At 43.9% G+C, this 25,761-nt stretch overlaps 1 protein-coding gene across 5 annotated transcripts in view; it reads left to right on the forward strand.

The window, feature by feature from the left end:
• TTLL11 (tubulin tyrosine ligase like 11) overlaps positions 1 to 25,761 on the forward strand; it is a 258,789-nt gene that overhangs the window by 78,022 nt on the left and 155,006 nt on the right. For all 5 annotated transcript variants that reach the window (XM_063081751.1, XM_063081753.1, XM_063081752.1 and 2 more), the window contains exon 4: positions 21,060 to 21,635. In XM_063081751.1, the coding sequence (XP_062937821.1) occupies positions 21,060 to 21,635 (576 nt within the window). The remainder of the gene's footprint in view (positions 1 to 21,059; positions 21,636 to 25,761) is intronic.

A 25,761-nucleotide genomic window follows, 5' to 3' on the forward strand; every position in this document is an offset into this window, starting at 1 on the left:
TATTTCTTTCTCTTGCCTGATTGCTCTGGCTAGTACTTACAATACTGTGTTAGGTAGGAGTGGTGAGAGTGGGCTTCCTTGTCTTTTTCCTGTTCTTAGAGAAAAAGCTTTCAGCTTTTCCCCATTCAGGATGATGTATGCAGTGGGTTTGTTGTATGTGGCTTTTATTATGGTAGGATAATTTCCTTCTATACCTATTTTGTTGAGAGTCTTTATCATGAAAAGATGTTGAATTTTGTCAAATGCTTTTTCTGCATCTGTTGAGATAATCATATGGTTTTGTCCTTGATTTTGTTGATGTGGTGTATCATGTTTATTGACTTGCATATGTTGAACCATCCTTGCATCCCTAGGATGAATCCCACTTGATCATGGTGTATAATCTTTCTGATGTGCTGTTGTATTCTGTTTGCTAATATTTTGTTGAAGATTTTTGCATACATGTTCATCAAGGATATTGGCCCATAGTTTTGTTTTGTTTTGTTTCGTTTTGCTTTGTCTATCTGATTTTGGTATCAGGATGATGCTGGACTCATAGAATGAGTTTGGGAGAGTGGCATCTGTTTCAACTTTTTAAAATAGTGTTAAAGGATTAGTACTAATTCTTTAAAGATTTGGCAGAATTCAGCAGTGAAGTCATCTGGTCCTGCATTCTTCTTTGTTGGAAGATTTCTGATTACTGCTTCAATCTTGTTGCTCATTATTGGTCTGTTCAAGTTTTCTATTTCTTCTTGGTTCAGTCTTGGTAGTTTGCACAAGTCCAGAAATTTATCTATTTCCTCCAGATTTTCAAATTTTTTGGAGTATAGTTGTTCATAATAGTCTATAGCGATTCTTTGTATTTCTATGGTATTGATTCTAATGCCTCCTTATTCATTTCTAATTTTTGTTATTTGGGTCTTCTCTCTTCTTTTCTCAGTCTTGCAGTTAGGTTTGCTGTTTTGTTTTTCTTCTCAAAAAAACAAATTTTTTTCATTGATCTTTTCTATTGTTCTTTTGGTCTGTATTTCATTTAGTTCTGTTCTTAATTATTTCTTTCCATCTCCTAATTTGAGGATTGGATTGTTCTTGTTTTTCTAGATCATTGAGGTGTAATGTTGGCTTATTTGAAGTCTTTTTGTTCTTCTGATGTAAGCATTTATTGCAATAAACTTCCTCCTTAGTACTGCTTTGCAGTGTCCCACAGGTTTTGTTCAGTTGTGCTTGTATTTTCATTTTTTTCAAGCAATTTTTTGGTTTCCTTCTTTATTTCTTCTTTGACCCATTGGCTGTTCAGGAGCATGTTGTTTAATTTCCATGTATTTGTATAATTTCCAAAGTTTTGTTTCTTGTTAATTTCTAATTTTATTCCATTGTGGTCTGAAAATATATTTGACATGATTTCAATCTTTTTAAATTTGCTGAGACTTAATTAGTGGCCTAACATGTGGTCTAGCCTGGACAATGATTCATGTGCTGGTGAGAAGAATGTATATTCTACAGTTGTTGAATGAAATGTCCTGCAAATGTCTGTCAGGTCCATTTGGTCTAAAGTGCCATTTAAATCCAATATTGCTCTGCTAGATTTTGTGCAGATGATCTGTCCCATGCTGACAGCAGCATGTGAAATTCCCCAACTATCATTGTGTCAGGGTCTATCTCTCCCTTTAGACCAATCACAGTTGCTTTATATATCTGGGTGCTCTGATGTTGCATGCTGCATTGATCCTTTTATTATTATATAGTGTCCTTCTTTGTCTCTTTTTATAGCTCTTGGTTTGAAGTCTGTTTTATCTGATACAAGTATGGCAGCTCCTGCTTGTTTTGGGTTTCCATTTGCATGGACTATCTTTTTCCATTCCTTCATTATTAGTTTATGTATGTCTTTATTGGTGAAGTGAGTTTCTTGTGTAGTTTTTTAATCCATTCAGCCACTCTGTATCTTTTGAGTGGGGAATTTAATTCATTTACATTTGGGGTTGTTATTGAAAAGTATTGTCTTGTTCCTGCCATTTTATTATTTTTTTCTAACAGTTGATTAATATTTCTTATGTTCCATTCTTTCTCTTTTATTGTTTGTCTTTGCTGTTTGGTGGGTTTTTTTGTTTGTTTGTTTTGGTTTTTTGTAGTGATAAGATACATGTTCTTTCTCTTTCTCATGTGCATATCTGTTCTACTTGTAGTTTTTATTCTTCTTCGTGTATTTATGGTGAAATATGTCACTCTTTTGATTCCAGATGTAGGACTCCCTTGAGGATTTGTTAAAGGGCCAGTCTTGTGATGGTAAATTTCTGCAGTTTTTGTTTGTCTGGGAGAGATACTATCTCTCCTTCATTTCTGAAGGAAAGCTTTACTGGGTATAGTATTCTGGATTGGCAATTTTTTTCTTTTACCACTTTGAATATGTCATCTCACTCTTTCCTGGCCTGTAGGGTTTCTGTGGAGAAGTCTGATGTTAGCTTGATGGGGTGAATTGATGTTTTTCTCTTGCTATTTTAGCATTCTCTCTTTATGCTTGATTTTTGACAATTTGACTGCAATGTGTCTTGGAGAGGTCCTTTTTGGGTTGAATCTGTTTGGAGATCTTTGAGCTTCTTGGATCTGTGAGACTGTATCACTCCCAGTACTTGGGGATTTTTTTTGGCTATTATTTCATTAAATAGGCTTTCAATGCCTTTTCTTTTCTCTTCCCCTTCTGCTACACCCATAATACAGATGTTTGTATGCTTAAGGTTATCAGAAAGATCTCATAGGTTTTCTTTATTTTTTTTAATTCTTTATTTTTTTTGATCCAACTGTGTTAATTCACAAAGCCTACCTTCCAGTTCAGAAATTCTTTCTTCCACTTGCTCTAGCCTGCTGCGTATGCTCTCAGTTGTATTTTTTATTTCATTGAATGAATTCTTCAGTTCTAGGATTTCTGTTTGGTTCTTTTTTATTGTTTCTATCTCTTTGCTGGATTTCTCATACATGTCCTAGACCATTTATTTCACTTCATTGTGATTTCTATCTATCGGGGTTTTTTTTGTCCATCATGTTGAATTTCCTTAATATTGCCATTCAAGATTCTTTTTCAGGCAGTTCACTGGTTTCCTGCTGTTTGGGGTCTGGTATTGGAAAATTGTAGTTTTCTTTTGGGAGTATCATGTTTCCCTATTTTTTCCTGCTTCTGATATTTCTGCATTGATGTCTGGGCATCTGGTGGTGTTGTCACTTGTTTTATTTTTGGAATGGTTTTTGAGGTGAATGACTCTTATCTGTAGAAGTGTTTTATATTGATAGCTGGGTTGGGCTTCATAGGTTTGGTTCTGGGTGAGTGTGGTAGTAAGTACCAGCTCGTTTTCTGTACCTTCTCTGCTGGTGCAGGTGAGCTTCTGTGTCAGACAGGATGCTGGGCTCCCAGCAGAAGTGGTATAGATCTAGGTGGCTTGCACACTTCTAGCGTATTCTCCACTGGTGCTGGCAGGCTTGCTGCATCAAGCAGACCTCTGAGTTCCCTGAGTAGGAGGGCATGAATTCTGGCATCCAGTTTAGGGGAGAGGTGCACATCCTGATAGCTGTCCATTGAGGCAGGTGTGAGGCATTGGGTTGGGCAGGGCTTTGAGTTCCAGGGGGAATGGGGGAAAGGAAGGCATGTATCCAAATGACCAGCACACTCCCCCCACTCTCTGCTGGCATGGGCAGTTCCCCTATGTTGATCAAGACTCTGAACTCCTGGAGGGAAGGAGGACATATATTCAGGCAGCCAGTGTATTCCCACCCTCAACTCTCTGCCAGGGTGTGCAAGGCCACTGGGTTGGAAGGACTCTGAGCTCCCCCAATTCCCGTTCCAAAATGGTGATGTCCAGAGGCAGCCTGGGACCAAAGGGGGAGGAGGTGACTTCATATGTAGTTCTCCTCTTGGAAAATATAGTAGTGTGGGCTCTTTACTGCTCCACACACTGGGTTCACTTTGCAAGAACTGCATTGTTCCTCTGCATCCTGGTTTGCAGGTATCTCCAGTGGGGTGCCAGCTGCCCCTTCCCCACCCCCCACTTTGTCCTAGCAGTACAGGGTTTCTCCATTCTCTGTGCCAATCCTGGTTGGGAGTTTCTCTTGTTCTTCTATGTTACTGCCTCAAGTTTCCAGGTCTTGAGAGGATTTTCCTTACTGTTTAGCTGGATTCCATTGTTTTCCTAAACACTCTACTCTTGGGGTGACTATTTGTTGCTTTGAACATTTTTTTTGCATTAGAGGCAAGGGTTGGCTGCCTCTGTACAGCCATCTTGCTGGAACTCCATTCTCTAGTTTTAACCTCATTTATGATTCTTGCCTGAATCAGTTATTATTATGATTACCAACCATTATTACCTAACACCATCATTCCTTCTACATTTGTTAGTAGAATTTTGCCTTATCATTTATGTATCTATGTATGTATGCATGCATGTTGGTGTAGACTCATGGATTCTTATTTTATTCAGTGAATTCTAATCCTTTACTATCATTATTTATTTTGATGCTCAAATTATCCAAGATTTGGCCTATAGAGCCCCAAGTCCTTTTTACAGTCCCTATTATTCTTTAAGCACTCTCATACTTTTGCCACAAGATGTCCCAGGCTTTTCTTTCATTTTCCATGGCCCAGTCCTCCAAGCCAATTCTCCAGGGAGTCCTATTTCCTTTTCATGAGTGCTAGGTGTGCTCATTGCTACAGGGGTGTCATTCCAGTAGCTCCCTTCCCCTTCCTTTTATCAAAATAATTTATGATGTTCTGTTTACTATCCTAAAATGAAATATAATCAACCTATACACACAGTTTTTAAAAAAATAAACCCACTCTAAATGCTCTCTAAAGCAGGAAAATAGAGAAAAGTTTATTTATAACAAAATATATACATTTCAATGAGTAAATACTTTGGCGCTGTTGCACTATACAACATAATGAAGTGGTCAGATGCTTGTACCTATGTGTAATGAATAAGTTTGAATATAAGAAAAGTAAGAAATATTTGATTAAACAGTATAGTCTCTACATAATTTTTTTTATATTTGACATTTTAAACTATTTTCATATATAATCACTGGATGTTGTATGGGTGATTCAAATACCATGAGCCACTGTGCCATCAGTGATGTGATATTTCTGAAATATTGCATAGACTCTTGGTAAAGATGCATTAAAAAAGGCAAAGTATAACATGGTTATATTTTACATTGGTTCTATTTACATAGTTCTCTCATTCCTGGAAAATTGTGACACTCAATTTAAATCACATTAAAAAATACTTTTTATTTATATGTAAGATGAACTTAGGTTCTAGGCTATATTCATGTTATATATAAATAGATCTTTCACCTTCACAAAGGTGTAACAGGACTGCAGCCTCTCTGGCATTCCAGGCCCCTGCCCACTAAATGCCAGTAATACCCTCCGTTCACTGTGACAGTGAAAAACACCCCCAGAGGCAAGAGAGCAATGCCCATGGTCCTAGACAGGAGCCGAAGGCAGCCCACTCTGCCTGGAAGCAGGAAAGAGAACATGCCAAAAACACCACTTCTGGGAGGGTGGCCCACCACAGCCACTGCCACAGCCATGGCTACTGCAAAAGCAGCTTGATGCCACAGCAGTAGCCACAGCCATCATGCAGGTGGCCCACCAGACATTCAACTGCATTGACACAAGGAGAGTCACCAATGGAGACCAAAAAAGGAAAAGGACATCTCTCTCCTCAAAGCCCATTCCAGAGTAATAGATGAAGCAACTGCTCTACCAGATGACCAGACATCAATGTAGATACAAGAAATATGAAAAACCTGAGAAAATATGACACCACCAAAAGAATACAGTAATTCTCAAATGCCAGACCCCATAGAGCAGGAAACCCTTGAAATGACTGAAAAGGAATCCCAAGCAACAATCTTAAGTAAACTCACTGAGATACAAGAAGACTCAGTTAGACAATATAATGAAATGAGAAAAAACAATCCAGGATATGAAGGAGGAAATTTACAAAGAGATTAATACTTTAACAAAGAATGTAGCAGAACTCATGGAACTGAAAGATTCACTCAATGAAATAAAAACACAACTGAAACTGAGAGCTTAAGCAGCAGGCTAGAACAAGCAGAAGAAAAAATTTCTGATCTTGAAGATAGTCTTCTCAAAGTATCCCAGGAAGACAAAAAAGGAAAAAAAAAAAAAAGGAAAAAAGAATTTTAAAAACTGAAGAAAATCTAAGAGCACTAGCAGACAACATTAAGCACACAAACATTCAAATCATTGGTATTCCAGAAGGGGAGGAGAAAGGAAAAGGCATGGAAAACCTATTCAGCAAAATAATAATGGAAAACTTGCCACATATAGGGAGAGGCACGGACATTCAGATTCAGGAGGTTCAAAGATCCTCAAACAGATTCACCCAAAAAGATCCTCTCCAAGATAGGTTATAGTCAAACTGGCAAAGCTCAAAGACAAAGAGAGAATCTTAAGGAAAGCAAGAGAAAAGCATCAAGTCACCTATAAGGGACCCCCTATTAGACTAATGTCAGGCTTCTCAACAGAAACACTATAGACCAGAAGAAAATGGGATGATATATTCAAAATTTTAAAAGAAAAAACTTTCAGCCAAGAATACTATATCCAGCAAGGCGATCCTTCATAAATGAAGGAGAAATAGTGTATTTTCTAGACAAACAAAAACTCTGGGAGTTCACCACCATACAACCAGCCCTGCAAGAAATCCTCAAGGGAGTCCTACATCTGGAATCTGAAAAACAATAATCACTACCATGAATACACAAGAAAGCACAAAACCCATTGGTAGAACAAAAATGCAAGTGAGAAAGAGAAAGAAATGAAATCTTACCACGACAAAAAACCATAATGACAATATAAGAATGCCCCTGCTTTATTTCTGATTTTAGTAATTTCAGTCTTCTCTCTTTTTTTCTTGGTCAGTCTAGATAAAGGAATGCAAATTTTCTTGATCTTTTTAAAGAACCAACTTTTGATTTTGTTGATTTTCTCTATTGCTTTTTAATCCCCTATTTCATATATTTCTGTTGCAATATTTGTTATTTCCTACTTATATTGATTGTGGTCTAGTTTGCTCTTCTTTTTCTATTTTCTTAAGGTAGAAGTTTACATTACTGATATGAGATTTTTCTTATTTTTAATACAGGTGTTTACAAGTATAAATTTTCCTCCTAGCACTGGATGAGCCCAGAATCATATAAATTTTGATATGTTGTGCTTTGATTTTTATCTCAAGAAGTACTCTCTATTTTCCCTGTGATTTTTCTTTTTACCCATTGTTCACTTAAGAGTGTGTTGTTTATGGGCCAGCCCCATGGCTCACTCGGGAGAGTGCGGTGCTGGTAGCGCTGAGGCCACGAGTTCGGATCCTATATAGGGATGGTTGGTGCGCTCACTGGCTGAGTGTGGTGCAGACAACACTGTGCCGAGGGTTGTGATCCCCTTACCGGTCAGGAAAAAAAAAAAAAAAGAGTGTGTTGTTTAGTTTCCACATACTTGCGAATTTTCTAAATTTCCTTCTGTTGGGCCGGCCCGTGGCTCACTCGGGAGAGTGTGGTGCTAATAATAAATTTCCTTCTGTTACTTTGGTCAGAAAACATATTTTCTATGATCTTAGTCTTTTTAAATGTATTGAGACTTGTTTTGTGGCCAAAAAAACCAAAAAAACCTCTCACCCTCACTTCAAAAACAAACAAAAAACACCCCCAGAAATTTCCAACCCTTCCCTAGGTGGCAGCGCCAGCCTTATTGAGAACCACGGATCAAACTGTATGAAGCAGCATTTTCATCTCTCTGTCTTAAGAAACACAAACACTGTCATATTGCTCAAAGGCCTTTAGTTTTTAATGCATTCCAGAATTATGTCTAACATTATGGATTTGCGTGATTCCCACTTTACTATCTGAATCAGGATGAACCTGGTCTGCCTTCCTGGGTGGAGAAGCAACCTGAATTCGCTGCCTACGTGGTCAGAGCTTGCACTCAGAGACGGTGTCCACAAGAAGGTTTGTAACCTCTTGTAACATGACACCATCCTGCAGGGAGCCTTGTCATAACCCTTGTTCTCCAGAGCATATGGAATCTCGGAAGCCTGACACAGAAGAATTCTTGGTGTGGTCATCAGACAAATGTGTCTATTGTACAGATAAAGAAACTGAGACCCAGAGAGGGAAAGAGGCTTGGCAAGTCACACAGCAAGTCAGAGACACTAATTAGTCCTAGAGTTGAAGAAGTCAATACCAAAGAATAAACACATTTGGAGGATTGGAAAGCACCTGAGAGACCATCCAGGCAGCTCTCTCTTTGGACGAATCCCCTTTACACCTCGACCAATGGTCAGGATCCAGCCTGTACTTGGTCATCTTCAGAAATGGACAGTTTAATATTTTTTCAAGGCAATTCATTGCACAGTGGGACTGTTCTAACTTTTACAACATTGTTGAGATGAGACCTTTCTCCGTGTCTCTCATCCTCCTTTCCCCACCCCCTCTGGAAATGATTTGGCTCTCTTGGTCCATAGAACATGCACGTTCCCTGTAGACCCTGGGACAACACTTCAGATATTTCAAAATTGTATTCATGTCTCCTGAGCTTTCTTAGCTATAGTCTCCAGCATTGAGCTTGGCACTGAGACTGTTGTGATGAACAAAACCCGGTGCGGTCCTCGTCTTTATGGAGCTTTTACTGGAATAGGAAAGCAAAGACTACACAAGCACGAACACATGCACTGAGGCCAACTACCCCCACTGCATTTACCAACGTCATGTAATGGAAAGAACCAGGGCTCTGGAGCTGGCCAGACTTGCGTCTAATACCATCCGCAGCTACATGTGTGGCCTTGCAGTATTGCCTTTAGTATCTGTAAAACTCAAATAATGATGTCTCATAGGGCTGTTGAAAGGATGAACAAGAGATAGAGGATTAAATAAGAACGCTGTAAAGCACGTGGCACTGTAATGCTCAATAAATGTTCGTTTCTTTCTCTTTCTCTTTCCTTCCCCACTGTGACATGTTTGAAGCAACTTCCAGATTTTAGAAATGGCTTAAAGCTCAGGATAAAATAATGTGTCAGAGTAAAATCAGCCAGATTGATCTCTGCTGCTTTTGGACTTCACCCTTTGGTTAGATAACCGTGAGATACTTTAAACATTATATGGGCAAAACATGAACAAGGAGCTCATGCATATTTGGATTAACTTTGAAGGCAAAAATGTAAATGGCCTCACAGATTAATTGTTGTAATGTTATAGCAGATATTGACTAATATCACCATATCATCATATCTTATATATTGAAATTATAATCAGTCCACTTTATTAATCTGAGTATCTGTGAGTTCCTGCTGGTGTTCTGCAAGTACATTATAATTTTTAAAGTGTTTCCTGGTCATGCAAGTCTGGGAAATGCTGGACCAGAAAGGTTTATTATTATCTTTATTTGATGGATGATGATGCTGTTGTGTAAGAAGTATCTTACTATTTCTTACTCCTCTTTCTTCTGTGTCTGTTTAGTTTATGGTATTATATCCTGATATCCTGAAATGGCTGTCCTCTTGAAGCTACAGCGTAGCTGTCCTGTCTTTGTGGGTCATAGGTGAGGTCTCCCTAAAGAAGGTAGACTTTCCAGTGTCATCAGCAGGGGATCTCTTAGAGCTGAGCTTCCAGGGACTATAGACGTGCTCTAGGGCATAGGCAAACATTGTCCTCTGCCATCTAAGGGCAAAGTTAAGAGCCCTGTATGCTGAGATGAGAGTATCTGGTAAACAAAATTACCTAGTTGCATGTTTTTCTTTGTGTTTATTTCCCTTCTGCTTTCCGTGAGTCATTAATAAATTTTCTTAAAAGCTTGGTCTATGGCTATGGGGAACTAATGAAAGAGTCGGAGCCCGGACTTGGTTCAGAGCATTAAAGGAGGTCAAGACTCCTCTCCCTGTCCTAAACCCATTGTGGTGGTGGCAATGGCCAGTGAGATATCCCCAAAGGGAAAGTGAATTGGGGGGACTGGTCGGGGAGTATGTCCCCACGCAGAGAGACTGTCTCCATTGCCCCTCTTTGATTTACTAAGGAAGCAGGGAGGTTTCCTCACAGATGACCACCAAGGTTAGGTGACTGGCCAGAGGTCAGGGTGTGGGTGCTGGGCTAACATTTCCCGTGAGCACACTGGAGAGAGCTTAACCCGAGGTCCTGTTGTCCAGTGGCCACCTGCTCCCATTGAAATAAAAGGGGGAAAGCTGACAGTGTTTATTTAAGGAAAAGTGGCTTCCATAGCTGGCCTCCAGTGTCACAGTAGGAGTTCCTGTGCAAAGCTCAGCTCAGCTTGGCTTCCAACCAGCATGCTCATTTAGAACACCACAGAGCTTCATGGTGATCAAAGACATGTTAACGTAATTTCTTACATGTCAACACCTTCGTGTTTCTCCTTGAAATTTAAGCTAGCGGTTGAAACCCAGAGGCTTGCAGGAGATCCTGTTCTCACTCTGCTGGTGTAAATAATCAGGCTGATGACTGTCTAGTTCCTGGGCAGGCATTTGACTGCCTGGGCGCCAAGTTCTCAGAATACATTGGTATGTGTTTAAAATTGTCTTCCTGGTTTGTCGGTTTCCATCGGCGCTTCTCTGTTTGAGATCAGAGCTCTTGCCCAGAAGCACCAGCCTGGTGCTACTGCTCATGCCAGGGACCCTGAGACAGGCCATGCCACTGGTACTCAGGGTGACAAATGTCCAGATCATCCCAGACCTTCCCGCCTCACCCCTCCCTCACTCTTTATTATTCCCACCCTCCTGGCCCTTTGGCATGCCACCTCCTATCCGTAAGATCTGTGGGTCACCTGACTTCTCTGAGCCTAGATCCTTTTTATGTAATGTTATTAAAAATGCTCTCTCTCTCTTTCTCTCTCTGAAGAACAAAATTTTTAAAAGAAAAAAATGACATCAGTATATTTCCCATAGCATGGCTATGAGGATTAAGTAAGATGATGAGTGTAAGACACAGTGTAAGTGCTCATAAGTGGTAGTTGATACTGTTGTATATTATTATTAATTGCATTTTAAAGTATTAAGCTGTGAGCATTCCTCTAGGAACTGGTACATGGGCTCTGAAAGGTGATATGATTTAGCAGGAAAAGTACGGCCTTTGGAAATTTGAACACACACTATGTTCAGATCCTGGCTCCCTAGTGTACAAACTGTGTGAGCTTGGGAAATAATTCATTCTTTAAGTCCCAGTTTCCTCACCTGTGATGGAGGTAATAACAGTATTGGGTTGAACCACATGAAATTGCATATATGTATCATATGTGTATAAATAATATATATGTGTGCACACACAAGAGTCTTCAAGAAGTTTATGGAAAGATTTGTATTATCTTTTAACTCCATTTTTCCATGAAAATGGAGTAGATTGGTACACACATAGTGTATACATGTACTACACAGTATATATATATACACTGCATATATAGAAACACTAAAAAACTTACATATACACACAGCATGCATATACACACATACATACACATACTATTTCTGACCTATGAAAATGACAATTTTATATGTTCACCCTATAATACCTACCTCGTAGGGTTGCTTATAAGAATTGAAAGCAATATCTGGGAAATTCCCAACACAGAGCCTGTGTTGCAGACCTTCAGATCACCTGGAAGCTATTACAGTAACACATGTGAGAAATGCTGAGGGAATTAGAGGACCGTAAGGTGCCTTAAGAAGTAGAAATGTCAGAATTTGGGGACTGGTCAGGGTGGGTGATGTGGAAGAAAGCAGAAGCTGGGGTGATCCCAGGTTTCTGGCTTGGGACATGGGTATCTGGTGGCCATGTTTACTGATAGGACATACGAGGTGCAGATTGAGGGAAAAGACCATGAGCTTAGTTTTAGACATCAGATTTGAGACTGAGAGTGGGGAAATACCTGCTTTCAGGGTGGACTATAACTGAGGTCCAAGGAGGGGTTGGAATTGCACAGGATTAGCATTTGAAGTAATGTCACCTTGTAATCTCAAATAAAATGTAACAGCACTGAAGAAGTGCGACGGTGGGCAGATTCCAAGAAGTACCTGCCAAGTCCCACTCCATCAAGGCTGTTCCTGTGCCAGGTGGGCTCAGGGCAGGCAGAGGATCCAGAGATGAGGGAGACATTTCCCTTGACTTCAGGGAGTTAGCAGTTTACTCAGCCTCTTTTTTGTAGGGAGTAAGGGGGGAACCTCTAGCTAGAAAGTATAAAAATGGAAATGCTATCATTTACCTTGTAGGACTAGAGCTCATGTATACATATTGATGATACATATTGATGTGCACAGCCCAGCACCTGGCATGGTCACTACTGCAATTGGTCAATATGGCTATTTTAGCCAAATGAGCATTGGGAGGGAGGGCACCTGGCTTGAGTGTTGCAAAATATGACATTGATATCCCTGCATTAAAAAGAAAAAAGTTTAATGTGTATATTATGGCAGGAATGCAAGAGACAGAGACTGTGGTGTCAGGAAGGAGGAAAAGCTAGGGCCAGTGACCTGAAGTGCTCTTGACTGTAATCAAGTCTGTACACTTGGAAGTGAGCTAAAGATTATTTAGGCAGTTCATTAGCAGGAAGTCCTCACTATTGGAAAAACGATTTTAGCTGGAAGGGGAGCTTACTCAGCAATCGAGTGTTATTTTCTGGGTGGGCTCAGCTGGGATGCTTTCTGGGCTCTCAGTAGGAGACCGGGGAAGGGGAGAGGGAGGCTGTGAGCCAGGGAGACGAGGCAGCCATGGGCTGGACTCTGGTGTGGTGGCCCCTAGGAGCATGGGAAACGTGAGGCTGACATCCAAGGGGACCCAGGACGCAGCTGAGGGTCAGGAGACAGGTCCCAGTCACCCAGGGGAAAGCACTGTAGGATTGCATCGGCCGGCGTTCAGACTCCAGCCAAGCAGGCTAGGATGAGCCTCGATCAGGAATCTGGAGGATGATCAGAAAATCCAGGCAGACTAATAAAAAGAAAAGAAAAGAAAAGAATAAATAGTGCTGTGCTAAGAACAAAGGCCAGATACTACTGAATCCTTTGAGAACTGCAGGAGTTAGCACTGTTATTCGTGTTTCACGGGGGAGGATACTGAAACACAGAGAGGGTAAGTAGCTTGGCCAGGGTGCTACAGCTAGGAAGTGTCCGAGCTGACATTTGAACCCAGGTTTGCCCACCTCCAAAGCCCCTGCCCTGTACTCTGCGGCTCCCCACAGACACTCAGAGAGATGGACTTGGTGGAGGCAAAGAGAAGCTGCAGCCAGGGGGTCCCATGTGCTCAGGGCTCAGCCAAGGACTCCGGGACGCTACGCTTCAGACCAGGCAAGAGTGGCTCAGAACCCGTTGGTCAGGGGAATTAGGTAGGGCTGGGCTGAGCTCTGGCTGGGACTGTACCTGCAGAGAAAGAGTGGGGGAGGCCAGGCAGGGCTGGTGTCCCCAGGCCCCTCAGCTCCAGCAATGAGGGGTCAGGTGTTGAGAAGAGACCTGGGAGGAAAAGGGTCAGTCTCACAGCATGACTAGTTCCTATTAAGTAAGTTTTATAGTCCCAGGTGTGTTCCCAGAGTGGCTTTTTGATTATCCACTAATGACGATGGAGTATGACCCCCATAAAGGTACTGTTCACCAGAGGTGGGATCTGTTAAATTGCCTTGGCAACAGGCTGGGTAAAGCGTGCAGAGAGGCTTCTCCTTGCCTCTGGGTTTTCCTGAGCAGAAGCCCTGGCTTTCCTGACAGCCATGTGACGTTGTGTCTGCCTCCCTAGTGTATCTGAGAGCATCTTCAAAAGAAAGGGCAGCGGGGGGCCCAGGACTGATGCTTTGGCTCCACCTTCTAGCCTTGTGACCATAGGCTTCTTGCCTGCCTCTCTGAGCCTCAATTTCCCGATTCTCTGTAAAATGGAGATTTGAAGATTCAATAAAGTCATATCTCTGTAGAGTGCCAAAATTTATAATAGCGCTGAATAAATATTACGTTAGGCAGGACAAGGAGAGAGTACTTATTTCCAAAGTTTCTTTGGAAAGACCTCTTTCGATGCCTGAATGAATTCTGGTAGAAAGGACTTTGGGTTGGAAATCTGGAGAGTTCATGTTTTAGTTCTGGCTCTGCCACTAGCTGGGTGGCCTTGGGCAAGTCTCCACGCCCCTTGGCCTCGGTGTCTTTGTTTATAACGTCTTTTGTCTGTGCACGTGCAGCGATTAATCCTTCCTGGGTCCCTAAGGGCCAGTTGTGAAGAGACAGGGCAGCTCAACATGCAGAAGCACTTCGGAAAGGAACAGTCTGTGCGCAGGGTCGCGGGCCAGAAAGTATGCTCAGAGGGAGCTTTTGGAGGTGGGCCATAGATGAAGGGTAGGAGCTCTGCAGGTAAAGGAGGCGCAGAGAGGCCGGGGGAGGCCGAGGGAAGCACGTGTAGGCACAGAAGCATAAAGAGGGATGGAGGGGAGGGAAAGAAAGGAGGCTCTAGGGTAAGTTAGACTAGCCTGCTGCAGAACGAGCCATGCCAGAAGTGGTTCGTGAGTGGTCAGCTACAGCTCCTTGGGAATCATCGATGCTACTTCTTTTAATCGATGCTATTTCTTGGGAATCAACAATGCTGTTTCTTTTAAACTGTTTGTATAACCTCAGGATACTCATCGGTGATACACTGAACAGGGTTTTTTCCCTTTGCCATTTAGGTTTTACTTGGAGCACTTCAAAAGCCAGGGGGCGAGGGAAGTGTTTGACCCTGCAGTGGCAGGAACTGCTCCTTTCCACGTGGCCATGCCTCCCCCACTGCCCATTGAACTGGGAGGTTTGTTTGGATGCCCTTTCTCCAGCTTCAGAGTTTTAAATCTGAATCTCGCCCCTGCCAGACAGCAGTTCTTATTCTTTCTAAGATTGAGAGAGTTATTGTATCAAAATTAATCTTCGCTAGGAGATATTGGACAACAGGGTCTGGTTCCAATGACCAGTAAAAGGCTTGGGGTATGAGGTTATAAAGGCCTAAATTAGCTCCATGGCTACAGCTGCTCAATGAATACTCATTCAATGGATGAACTCCTCACCCCCCCCCCCCCACCTTCATCAAACGAGACCTGCACCTCCTCCTGTAATCCCTAGGGCTATAAATGGTACATTGCATGCCATCATTGCTGAAGCTGATGCCTGCCTCTCTGCCCCCGCTTCACATCCATCAAGTCACCAGGTGCCCCTGATCCTACCTCTTTTCTATCTCATTTCCCTATTTCAACCCATTGTCCCTTCCCCAGCTCAGGCCTTCAGGACTTTGACAGCCTCTGTACCTTCCTGTAGCTGGTTTCATTCCTTCCAAACCATCTTCCTCGTGGGTGCCCTAGTGACATGGGTGCCATGTCACTCTCCGGTTGGAAATCCACCAGTTGCCTACAGATCAGGTAAACACAAGATGTGCTGTGATCTTTTCTGCCTGTTCCAGCCGCTGGTTCTCAGGTGCATGCTTCTCCCTCTGCAAACTTGTCCTGGGTAACCTGACCCACCGGGAAGGCCCCAGCCATCATCGGGGGCCTGATGACCCCAGATCTCTCTCCCAAACTCCAGGCACACATTTATTTCCTATAGAACTTCTCCAGCCCCGTGACCTCTAGGTTCTTCTATCCAGCTCATTATCGTCTGCCTGCCTCTCCTAAACCTTTCCTCCTCCTCTCATATTCCCTGTGAGTCTAACCACCAGCTGCCTAGACATTTGGAAGTTATCCTGTATGCTCATGTTTCCTTCACCTAGTCACCCAGTTCTATCGATTTTACCTCCAAAATATTACTCAAACTTCCCTCCTCCTCTCCAACTCCACTGTCAGCCTCAGTTCAGGCTTTTCCTCTCTGTCCCCCACCATCTGCCCCCTCCAGTGCATTTTCTATGTGGCACACAGAGGGGTCTTTCTAATGAATTTAGTTCCTTCTCAAAGCCTTCAGTGAGTCCCCATCACTTCAGGACACTGTCTAAACTCCCTAAAACAATTTTTAAGGCCTTCCCTATCAGGCCCCCACCTCATACCCAACCTTGCTCTTCTTCCAGTCCCCTTTCTGACATTCATCCTGGACATGGGCTCTGGAACCTGACTGCCTGGGTTCAAATCCTGGCTCCACGATCTATTGGCTGTCTAACCTTCAGCAAGTTACTTGACGGCTCTGGGCCTCGATTTTCTTATCTATAAAATGGAATTGTTGAGAGGATTAAATGAGGTAATACATGTAAAGTGCTTAGAACTGTGCTGAACCACAATAAATGCTCAGTGAGCCTATGCCAATTTTGTTGTTGTTTTTCTGGCCCCTACTTATCTCACTGGTGGGATTTCCACGTGCAGTCTGCACCCCCCTCTTCACCCCTTTCTGTTCTCCAGCCACTGGAACTATTTGCAGTTCCCCCGATGTACCCCATTCTCTCCTGCCTTCATAAAACCCTGCTGTGGTAGCATGTCATCTGCTCAAGTTCCTCCTCTCGGCCTCACCGTCTGCTTCCCACCCTGCCACTTGACTGGCCCTTCTTGTCTTGCCTGTCTGGCCCGAGGTAACCTCACTGCAGACTGCCTTCAGTCTTCACTGGACTCAGGAATTGCCCAGTAGGCAACTGGAACTAGGAGTTTGCCCTGGGTACTGGGCTCCAGCCCCTGAGGCTGGCAGGGACTGGTCCCTGCATCCTGTCCAGCATGTACTCTGTGACATTTATTTAAAGTACAAGAGGCTTGTTTTTGCTTACGATTGCAGCCCATGCCAGTGACACCAGGAGTCTGGGTTGCTAAGATTGAATGCAAATCCACCTGAGTGACAAAGGACTGCTCTAACTGACTTTGACTTTCCTGGTATTGCAGACACAGTATTTCTTCAAAAATTGGCCTCTTAACTGCCTCTTACTGCTAATCACGTTTTGTGGCTGGGTATTCCAGTTGCTGAATTTCTTCCTCCAAATATTTTAGCTTGCTTTTCCCAAATGCCCAGCTGACTTCCTCAAATGCATCATAAATTTCCTACCCAAATCTCCTGCTCTTATAGATCATCCCAATGTGCTGATCACAACAGCACAGTATGAACTCTCTGGTGTGATTAATGCCACCTGCATGTTTTTAACACAGCCTTCAACTGTGGTGATGTCAAGATAAATCATGTTCAGCACTTGTTAGTCAGTTGAAGCCAGGGACCTTAGTGTGACCCTTTATTTTATAGGTGAGTACAACAAAGCCCAGGAGGTTAGGTGACTTTCTCAAGGTCATGCAGTTAGAAATTACCTAACTAAATTGGGACTAAAATCTTGGTTTTCTGTTTTTTCACTTCAGTACTTCTGCTAATTCACCAAAAGCTATTTCTATTCTAAAAAAAATTTTTTAAATTAATTTTAAAAATTGTGGTAAAATATACATAACAAAATTTACCAGCCTAACCATTTTTAAGTGTTCAGGTCAATGATACTGAGTACTTTCACATGGTTGTGCAACCGTCACCACCAACCATCTCCAGAACTTTCTCATCATGACAAACTGAAACTCTGTACCCATTAAACACTAACTCCCCACTCCCCCTAACCCCAGCCCCTGGAAAACACCATCCACTTTCCATCTCTATGAATTTGACAACTCTAGGGACCTCCCATAGGTGGAATCATGCAGTATTTGTCTTTTTGTGTTTGGCTTATTTGACCTAACACAATGTCCTCCAGGTGCATCCATGTTGTAGTATGTGTGAGAATTTCCTTCCTTCTTAAGGCTGAATAATATTTCATTTGTAATGATACTTCTTTAAGTCCATTTTAATATCTTAGTAGCGTGTCTTACTGTTAAGTAGTGTTGGAATTTTGAACGGGGTCTTTCCCAGTCGCCTTTCCTAAATATCCACTAGGGGGCAGTAAAAGACGCATACATTTTTCCATAGGCTGGAGGACTGCGGAGCCATCAGCCACTACATCCGCCGTGTATCTCTTTTAGGCACCCGTGTATACAGGTACAAGATAATGGATTTCCCGTCCAACAGCAGGTTTGGATAAAACTAGAGATAACATCAGCTGTAGCCTAAGTGCAAGTCTTACACTCCACTAACACCAATGCACAAAACTTCATTCAGTATGTTGGTTTCACAAGCAGAGCACAGAGGGATACATTCCGCATGTGCTCACTCATTTGTGGGAGCTAAGAGAGAAAGGAAGGAAGGAAGGAAAGACCACAGTAGTGCCGTGATCCGACAGAGCGAGGGGACATTCCTAGGGCTACAAATTGAAGTTGAGGGGAGGGGGAAGGGGAGGGGGTTTGGGGGATAATTGGAAGGCGACAAAGGGTACAAAAGCAATTTCTGGTAATGGGTATGTCCCCAATGTGAATCTGGCTCCCACATCATGGGCAGAAGGGGGGACAATCAGCTTTGTATCTCATGAGTATTCGAAATTAATTAATTAATTAATTTTTTAAAAGGATAATTGACTAAGGCAAAAAAAGAAAAAAAGAAATTTAAAATTTACTTTAAAAAAAAATGTTGGTTTCAGATTGGATTTTTATTTCACTCACATTAGTCTAGTGATTCTCACACAGGGTACACATCAGTGTCACCCGCGGTGCTTTTTCCAAAATACGCATGCCCAGGTCTCATCCCAGATCTACTGTATCACAATATCTGGAGCTGGGGCTCAGGTGTAGACTGTATTTGATTCTGGTCTGTGACTTTCTTGTTAAGAACCATTGAGTTAGTTCTTAACTTTAATTACTGGGGAGAAGGGGTCTCCCTTGTGTTATACCTCAGAGAAGAGTGAATATGAATTCTGGAAAATCTTTTTCACTTTTTAAAGAAGAGGCTGAAGGGTCTGGTGGCTATGGGAACCCCATTCCGAACAGCTATGAGACTTTGCTATAGGTTGCGTCTGTATTGTAACAAGTCAGGAACCCAGACAGATCTGAAACTGGGGCAGTCCTGGCCAACTCAGGATCTATGGACATGGTTCCAAGACGGCCGTGCTCAGGGGCCAAACTCCTTACGTGAGACCAGAGCTCAGACACCAATACTGTCTGATATAGAGACAGAATCTTCTTATAGTAATAGGAAAAGAAGAGGTAAAAATGGCCCAGCGAACCTGAGGTGGGATCAAGGGACCTCAGTTCTCATCCTAACCATCCCACCAGCCAGTTACAAGACCCAGCTCAAGTCATACCACCCCTGTAAGTCTCAGCTTCCCCTTTGAATTACGAAAGGATTGGGTGATGGTGATCTCTGAGGATCTTTCCAGTTCTAAAAATTCAATGATTCTATTAGTATTAATAATCTTGATTTGTATGGTACTTCTCTGGCAAAGAGCAGAAGAAATATTGAGTAATGCAATGAATGACAGAAACTGTTGACCATGTAGTTTAATTTATTTAGGGCATATACACTGAATTCAAAGGAGAAAATATTGCTCATGATAATATATTGAACTGTTAGTATCTTCAGCATAGCAAAAGCTTTCCAGAGGGAAAAATTACCCATCAGTGCAAACTTGACATTTTTTACTTCCTGATCTATAGCTGCCATTTGTCCAGCATGCTTCTATTTACTGTAAAGGACCAACTGTATGAATGCTTTGGATGAATATTAAATAACTACGTAAACGTCAAGGTCGCAGTTGCAGGAAAGGCTCAGTGGAAGGCCCTGGGAGGCTTGCATTGATCTCTTGTGCAGTTCCATTCTCAAATCCTGCTGACAAGGGAAACAATTGATGTGGACCATTATTAAGGCTTTAAGTGTTTCTCCACTGTTAAAGATCTTTTACAAGCCCGGAATAACTGATAGCGCACAAGGAATTGGCAAAGCTTCATGTAGAAATATAGGCTGGTCAAAGAGATAGGTACAACCCAGAGTGCAGATGTTCTAGGCTGGGCTTAGGCAGCAAAGGTGGGGGCCAAGAGAGCCCCACTCCGGGGCAGCCCTCCCACTGGGTCTGCTGGTGCTGCCCTCAGTTACACAGTTCAGAAGGGAGCTCTCATGCCACCAGCTGCTGAGCGGGGCTTCCCTCTTTCAAATCCACCTTTCCATTTCCTCCAGCTTCTCTCCCCTGGGGACAACCTGTTCTCCTGCCATTTCAGTCCAGACATTCTCCATAGCTGCATAAAGTGTTTCACAAGTGTCCAGGAAAATCGGGCAGAGATGAATTATTCAGACCCACAGGTCCCAGACTGACGATGTGGACTGGTCAAGTTGCCTGGATAATTACATGAGTGTCCTGCTGACCTGGAGCTGGGAGGACAGCAAATACTGTGGATGACAGGGTCTAGTTTTGAAAAGATCTCAGCAGACTGAAGGACTGGCAAGTCTACTAGATGAACCTAATGAGGGATGTAAACTACAAAACCAACATTTCCTGTGCACTAGGCCTGCGTTTGGTACTATGCTTGGCCTTTGCACATTTCAGTGCATTTCATCTTTACAATGACTCAGTGAGAGTAGGTTTTTATGTCCCCATTTTTAAAGTGAGAAAACCAAGACATGCTGATATAGAGGAAGGTGCAATGGCTTTCTAGTCATCCCCTTAGATTCCAGTCCCAGTTCTGCCCTCTATTTAGCTGGCAAGTTACTTCATCACTAAAAATAGCAACATTGAGGCTCCGTGGCTGTCTTTCACATGTCAGGTTCTGTGTGCTTACCCTCTCTGCTTCCTGTATGATGAAGAGGGGACCATGCTTTCTGAGAGGGGTAGATGCGAGGACTTATGCAAAGTGCCTAACGTAGTACCTGGCACGCCGTAGGCACTCATAAATGGTATTAGGTCACCATCATTGTTATTAGGTACATGACTTGTTCAAGGTTATAGCTAATAAATGGTAGAACAGGAATTGAGCCCAGGGCTTGGAACTGCCAGTCCACTGCACTCTCAATTTCCCTCTGGAGTGCAAGATTGAGGACCATACGTATGTCACCATCTCAGTAATTAGTACAGTGTCATCTCCATGGAAGATGCTCAGTGAGTACTCAGATATGCAGGGATCATTTTGTCACTCATTCAGCAAATGTTTACTGAAGTCCTGCTCTGTGCTGGGGATCCAGAGAGGAAAAGAGTATAATGCCAACCATTCTTTTTTCCCCTCCCAGGTTCAAATGGTGAAAGACGGTGACCCCTCCTGGAAGCCCACTTTTATTGTGAAACCTGATGGTGGTTGTCAGGGTGATGGAATCTACCTCATTAAAGACCCCAGTGACATCCGCCTGACAGGGACCCTCCAGAGCAGGCCGGCGGTGGTCCAGGAGTACATCTGCAAACCTCTCCTTGTTGACAAGCTCAAGTTTGATATTCGTCTGTATGTCTTACTAAAGTCTTTAGACCCCTTAGAGATTTATATAGCCAAAGATGGACTCTCTAGATTTTGTACAGAGCCATATCAGGAGCCCAGCCCCAAGAATCTGCACCACATCTTTATGCACTTAACCAATTATTCCCTGAATACCCACAGCAGTAACTTCGTCCATTCGGACAGTGCTGACACAGGAAGCAAAAGGACTTTTTCTAGCATTCTTTGTAGGCTGTCTTCCAAAGGCGTTGACATCAAGAAGGTCTGGTCTGACATCATCTCTCTGGTGATTAAGACTGTCATCGCCTTGACTCCAGAGCTCAAAGTTTTCTACCAGTCGGACATCCCCACAGGGAGGCCGGGGCCCACGTGCTTCCAGGTAACCTGCGCCAGTTCTCAGCCTGAGTTCCCAGCCTTGACAGGGCCTATTGAGGGCTCCCTGGCCTTGTGGGGGATGAGCGATGGGGACGGGGTGGCCAGGGGTGGGGGCAGGGATGGTTGCTGGTGTGGGCTTTGGTGTTAAACTTGGGTCCAACATCCAGCTTTCTATTTGCTTAGCTGTATGATTTGGAGCAAGTTACTTACCTTCGGTCACCTGTAAAAATGAGACTAATAGCATCTACCTTAAAGGTTCTTGTAAGAATTAAATGAGATAACACATGTAAAGCAGAGTGCCATTCATTCTTTCAATAATTTATACCACTTGCTTTGTGGGGGTCAGGTATTGTCCTGGGTACAAGTGACACAATAAGTCATGTCCCTGCTTTCAGACACAGAGTCTATTGTAGGAGACAAATGATTTAAAAAGCAATTATAGTGTTACAAGTGCTAGAACAGAATAAGAAATGTACTAGGTGCTGTGAGATTGTGGAACCATCAAACATTCTCTAGGTGGGAGTGCGTTGGTCCGGGACGGCTTCCCAGAACAACTGGCAGTTCAACTGGAACTTGAAGTAAGACTTAGACGAAGCAGGCAGGACTGGGGAGGGGCGGGGGAGGCAAAGTTTTCCAAGTGGAGACATGTTTCAGCCCTAGAGGTAAGAGGGAGGCATGATGTGTTTGAGGCTCTGAAAGAGATTCAGTGTGGTTGGAGCAGAGGGTCTGAGGCAGGGATGTTGTGGGAGATGGGGTGGGAGAGGTAGGTAGGGGCCAAGTCATGGAGAACCTGAGGCCAGTGGGGGCTACCACAGAATGTTAAGCAGGGTACAGATGCACTCGGATTTGCCTCTTGCAAAGAACAAAGTGCCTGCAAGTTGGAGAAGGGATTGGGAAGGCTGGAGGCAGGGAAGCCCCTAACGAGACCATCACTTGCGTACAAGCAAGAGAGGATGCTGGCTTGGATTAGGAAGGTCTTGGTGGAGATGGAGAGGACAGATGGATCTGAGTACTGTTTAAAGGAGGTAGAATGGCTAGACTTGGTGACTGGAGGGGTATGGGGGAGAGACGGTGGCCATGGGGGAGGGAGGAACCTGGGCTGACTCGCAGGTGGTGTGGGTCCTTGGATGGATGGATAGAGGCCATGGAAGAGGAGCAGGCTTCTGGGGGAAGGTCAGGAGTTGGACTTGAAGTGCCTGTGTGACACTGAGTGGAGAGGTTGAGGGGACAATGGATAATTGGGTTTGGAGTTCAAGAGAGAGAGGTCTGGGCTGCAGAACAAGATGGAAACTCATGAGCACTCAGATGGAGGCTGAAGACATGAGAGGCTGTGGAGTGAGAAGAGGCCTGAGAAGGCTCCTGTGGGCACCAGCATCTAAATAAGGGACAAGCAGAGGAGGGGGAGCCAGCACAGGAGGCCAAGACAGTGTCTTGGGATCAGGAGAGGACGTGCTTGAAATGCCAAGGAAGAGGTGCTCAGAGAAGAAGTGGGAAGGGGTCAGCCACGTCCCATGCTGCTGAGGTGTCGAGCAAGACCAGAACTGAAACTGGCCGTGATATTTACTAACAAGGCGTTTACTGGGGACTTCAGCCAGAATTGTCTTGAGCAGTGGTCGAGCCAGTGGCCAGAGTGCAGCGGACTGAGTCAGAGTGTGGGAGGGAAGGAACTGGGGAGTTGGGCCATTTAGCTGTGGAGGTGGTGGGTGGTGTTGGGGTGGGGTGAGGACATGGAGTCCAGGCACTCAGTGGGCACACACTGTCCTGCCACCAGATAGATCAGAACGGGGAGGAGGAGATAAGAAGGGGTACCTGTGGGACCCTCTCCATCTAATCCTGAAAATTATTTTGTAGCACTTGATATATAAAAAAAGAAAACATGGAACGTATTTGTAAGCCGTGAACCAGAACAACCAAACGATTATCCCAAACCGACTCCCAACCCAAGATCCTCAACCAGTTCCTCTCCCATCCAATTTCCCTCCTCACCCCCGAGGTAACCATTATCCTGAAACTTATGATCATCATTTCCTTGCTTAAAAAAGTAATTTTCATATGAATGAATGAATGTATCCCTAAACAATATACTGTTTTGCTTGGTTCTGAGTTGTATAAAAACACCATTTATAAAGTACATAGTCTTCTGCAACATTCTTTCTACTACGTATAATGTTTCAAAGGTCCACCCATGTTGATGGGGTCACTGTACTGTTGCATCTGCACTGTTGTGTGTTCCATTGTAAATATGCACAGTTTAGTTATCGGCTCTTCTGTCGGGAACATTTGGGTTGTTTTCAGTCTGTGGCAGGTGGGTAACAGGTGGCATGGAACAGCAGGGAGGTGAGGGGAATGGGGCAGTGTCTCCAGTGGACGGGGCCCCAAACCCAAAGAGACTGCCCCTGGGGCTGGGCACCAGGCAGCAGGATTTCCAGGCAGGCTGGTGGAACCCTTTGGAGGGGAATTCAGGTGGTGATCAGTACCAGCAGGCGATAATTGTCATCCAGAGATCTGTCCTTAGGCACTTGGATCCCGGGCCTTTGGTTCCCAGGCAGGATGTCCAGCTCAGCCACCGGGTAGGTAGTCTAAAACATTAGAAAGGGTAAATGGGCAGAATTTAGAGGTAGGACCAGAGAAAACAAGTCCTGACCCAGGCCATCCAAATGTTAGAGCAAAGGATAGAGTTGCAACGTGGACACATCAAGGGGTCATCCCAGGGGAGTGTGTGGTTGTATCTGGTTGACAGTGACAGCTATTCCAGGAGTATCATGTGGGCCCTGCATGCATGGCCAAGCCACAGAACCCTGGCCTGGTCAGAGAGGCAGGGTGGAGGACCGGGATGGCTGTTTTGATACTTGTCTTGCTGTGGACAGGCGGCATGGGGCAGCCACCAGGGTGGAACCAGGGGCCCAAGGCTGCAGGGAACTTGAGGGCAGTTGGGAAGGGAGCCACTGGGTTGGACAGATCATGTCTAGTGAATGGAACCACAGCCTTGTGACCGTTTTCCACTGCTTGACCATGCTGACTACTTCCAGCATTTGTCCGGGCTGCAAGGAGGAGTACAGGGCTGGGAGTCAAGCCCAGGGGAGAGCTCTGTGTGTGACCACGAGCAGGTTTCCTCACCACCCCGAGCCTCGGTCTCTTTCTCTGCATCACCTGCACTCTCTTTCCCCCTGCCTGTTTAGGAGTATCGGCAAGCAGCAGAGGTGAAAACACTTTGACAAGGCATACAGAGTGTTAGCTCTTTGGATTTGTTTTACCACACATTTCAGACACACAGTGATTGAGAGAAAAGATAGTACCCTTTTCTCCCTGGAGTCCCCTCTTACTTTTTAAAATTCTTATTAGTTTGGGTATCAAACACCTGAACTGAATTGGAACCCAAAGATTAAGGGACATGGTATGGTTCTGCTATCAACTTGCTGTGTGATCTTGCATACATACTCAACTTCTCAGTGCCTCAGTTTCCTCCCCCATGTCCCAGTGTTGTTGTCCACCTCCAGTGAGACGAAGACTATGAAGGGCTTTGTAAACTGTAATGTTCTGCTCAGATATATTAAATCCTTTGCTGTGCAGTCCCTCTCACTTGTAGCTTGGGCCCGGCCCAGATTGCAGGATTCCAGAACATAAACTCTAGCCAACAAAATTACATTTATCTTAAACATGGGACTCTGACCCCTTTCCAATCATAGCCACAATAACTACTTGGGAAATTGCTATGGCCTGGAGCAGCTGCTGGCACTGCTTGGGCTGTGGGCAGGTTTCCTGTAATCTGTTGCCTAGGAACGTGGCTGCCCTGTCATTCCAGTCTGTCCCCTGTCATTGCCCAGGCAGCCCCCAGCAACATACCCTCATGTCAGTCTTCTTGAGGGCAGTGGGGTGACCCTGACTTAAACAGCAAATGTCAATCTGGGTGTAGATGACTCATATGGCAGAAATACACATGCAGAGGAAAGGTTTCCAGCTCAGCATTCAAGAACATTCTTTCCCAATTCCATTGGTCTGTATCTTCTACCCCCCTGTGTCTAACTCTCTCCTCAGCTCGTGATCCTTTCTCTCAGATGTCTAGAGGGGTCACCTTTCCTAAATCTTAAGATGTTTCTCCTTTTTCTTTGTTCTTTTTGACCTTCTCCTGA

The sequence above is a fragment of the Cynocephalus volans genome, chromosome 17 (assembly GCF_027409185.1).
Source record: "Cynocephalus volans isolate mCynVol1 chromosome 17, mCynVol1.pri, whole genome shotgun sequence".
Classification (NCBI taxonomy): Eukaryota; Metazoa; Chordata; class Mammalia; order Dermoptera; family Cynocephalidae; genus Cynocephalus; species Cynocephalus volans.